This window comes from Fukomys damarensis, unplaced genomic scaffold (genome assembly GCF_012274545.1).
Source record: "Fukomys damarensis isolate Sample0158 unplaced genomic scaffold, DMR_v1.0_HiC HiC_scaffold_41463, whole genome shotgun sequence".
Classification (NCBI taxonomy): domain Eukaryota; kingdom Metazoa; phylum Chordata; class Mammalia; order Rodentia; family Bathyergidae; genus Fukomys; species Fukomys damarensis.
Genome location: NW_022942375.1, coordinates 1 through 2,454, shown reverse-complemented (window position 1 = coordinate 2,454; position 2,454 = coordinate 1). Strand labels below are relative to the sequence as shown.

Here is a 2,454-nt window from a genome sequence, read left to right as displayed (position 1 = left end):
GGTGGGTGAGTAGTTCAGAGAAGCCACCAGAGCATATGGAGGGAGCTCAGGGGACAGACGGCCTGAGGGTCTTGTGGAGGCCAAACCTAGGGTGACTCCTGGGTCTTTTGAGGTCATGATTCTGGAGTAGCTGACAGCTGCTGGCTTTTTCTTTTCAGCTCTTGGAGAAGGCAAAGACAACTTCGTCCAGTGCCCTGTGGAAGCACTCAAGTGGGAGGAACGGAAATGCCTCATCCTAGAAGAAATCCTAGCCTACCAGCCCGACATCCTGTGCCTCCAGGAGGTGGACCACTATTTCGACACTTTCCAGCCGCTCCTCGGTCGATTGGGCTACCAAGGCACGTTCTTCCCCAAGCCCTGGTCACCTTGTCTGGATGTCGAACACAACAACGGACCAGACGGCTGTGCCTTGTTTTTCCTCCAGAACCGATTCAAGCTGGTCAACAGTGCCAATATTCGGCTCACAGCCATGACGCTGAAAACCAACCAGGTGGCCATTGCCCAGACCCTAGAGTGCAAGGAATCAGGGCGACAGTTTTGCATCGCCGTCACCCACTTGAAAGCACGCACCGGCTGGGAGCGGTTTCGATCAGCCCAGGGCTGTGACCTTCTCCAGAACCTGCAGAGCATCACCCAGGGAGCCAAGATTCCCCTGATCATCTGTGGGGACTTCAATGCAGAGCCCACTGAAGAGGTCTATAAACACTTTGCTTCCTCCAGCCTCAATCTGAACAGCGCCTACAAGCTGCTGAGTGCCGATGGACAGTCCGAGCCGCCGTATACCACCTGGAAGATCCGGACCTCGGGGGAGTGCAGGCACACCCTGGACTACATATGGTACTCCCAACACACGCTCAGTGTGAGGTCGGCGCTCGACTTGCTCACTGAGGAACAAATTGGACCCAATCGGCTCCCGTCCTTCCATTACCCTTCCGACCATTTGTCTCTGGTGTGTGACTTCAGCTTTAATGAGGAACCCGACGAGGTTTTATAAACGCTTGTCTCTGTTTTTAACCACAAGAGTCTTAACCCAGGGAGTTTTCAGGATACTGAAATAGGCTAAGTAGTTGCCCAAGAAAAGACTACTTTCTGTCATTTCACTTTTCGTGTTTCCAGCATGCCCTTAGAAAAGACTTCGTTCATTCACAGACCTTTCAGTTAAAGCCTGCAGTGAAAAGGTGTCTCTCTGCACTCCATTTGGGGCTGGTATTGTTTCCTTTACCTTTGTATTTTCAGTCAGTCACTTACGGGCATTCAGTTAGGTTTATTTTGAAGCTTTTTCCAGTTTGAGGCTGCTGTAAAAATTCGGGCTTGCTGGATGGAGACCTCCATAGTTAACATTAAGTATGTAGAGACAGTCTCTCTAGACGGCGTTTCAGGTTATTTATTTGTGGGTTTTTAAGTGTCAACAGGATATGCATGGCAGTATTTATTTTTTTATACCTTTATGTAAATTAAGTAAATTACAGCATTATGAACCTTTTAGAGCCATGCAAAAAACACAAGTTATAGAAAACTTATCTCATCTGGTGGTCTAGCAACGTGTGTATAAGGAACTGCTCAATCTGGAGGGTGTTTGCTATTTGATGTAAAATCAGGTCTGCAATACATTCTTCATAAATAATCCTTGTGGCGCCTCACTGTTCCCCATGACTGCTTCGTGAAGGAGTCCAGTTACTGTTCAATTAAACCAGTGTTTTCATTATTTAATCACTGCTTTGTATTTGTACTTTTTCCATTAAATTATGAGCATACGCATGAGGGCTGCTCAGTATCACCGTTGTTTGTGCCAGCGTGTGCTTTTTACAGTAGCTTATTTAGGAGCTTGTATGTGGTAGTAGCCGAGAAAGTCCATGGGACCTTTTCTCAGAGATGAGCAACTTTCTAGAAAGCCTGCAAATGGGCTGCCACTGAAACTGCCTAGAACAACCGCGTCTGGTTCAAAACGTCTAGGGAGATGAAAAGTTACGAGATACCTGTAACAAAAGATACCTTACACAAAAGTGGTATGAGGTGGTAGTGAGTGCTAAAGTCTCTCTCAAAGAAAGTAACCTATCGATAATAAACCGGTAAATATTTTAACATGAATTGTACGTAAGATTAATAAATGGTCTTTTAAAGCTAGTGCTTTTAATACCTTGTCTTTCAGTCGACCTGCAAGTAGACTGGATCTTTTCATATTGTCATGTGGTGACGTGCACTGTCTGTTCACGCATGGCCTTCCTTTCCCCGAGGGCAGTGTGCAGTGGCCTCCGCTGAGCCTTCCTGATGTCCCAGCGCTCAGGCTCAGCTCCCCTGGGTGCCTCACCCGGACATTCTGTGTTGGCACAGGTGAAGTTTTCAGTCATGCTGCATGCCCAAAACCTAGAGTACCTGGAAAGAACGGTCAAGAAGATCTGTACCACCCCGTAGTACTGGTTTAAATCCTAGCATGGTAATCGGGTGAGAAACAAC

General features: G+C 47.2%; 1 protein-coding gene across 1 annotated transcript; it reads left to right on the top strand.

The window, feature by feature from the left end:
• Window positions 1-130: 130 nt before the first annotated feature.
• Window positions 131-2,119, top strand: Noct (nocturnin; the record flags this gene model as incomplete). Its single annotated transcript, XM_010627133.3, has 1 exon — window positions 131-2,119. A coding segment is annotated over one exon (864 nt), but the record flags the coding sequence as incomplete, so codon positions are not given.
• Between the last annotated feature and the right edge of the window lie 335 nt (window positions 2,120-2,454).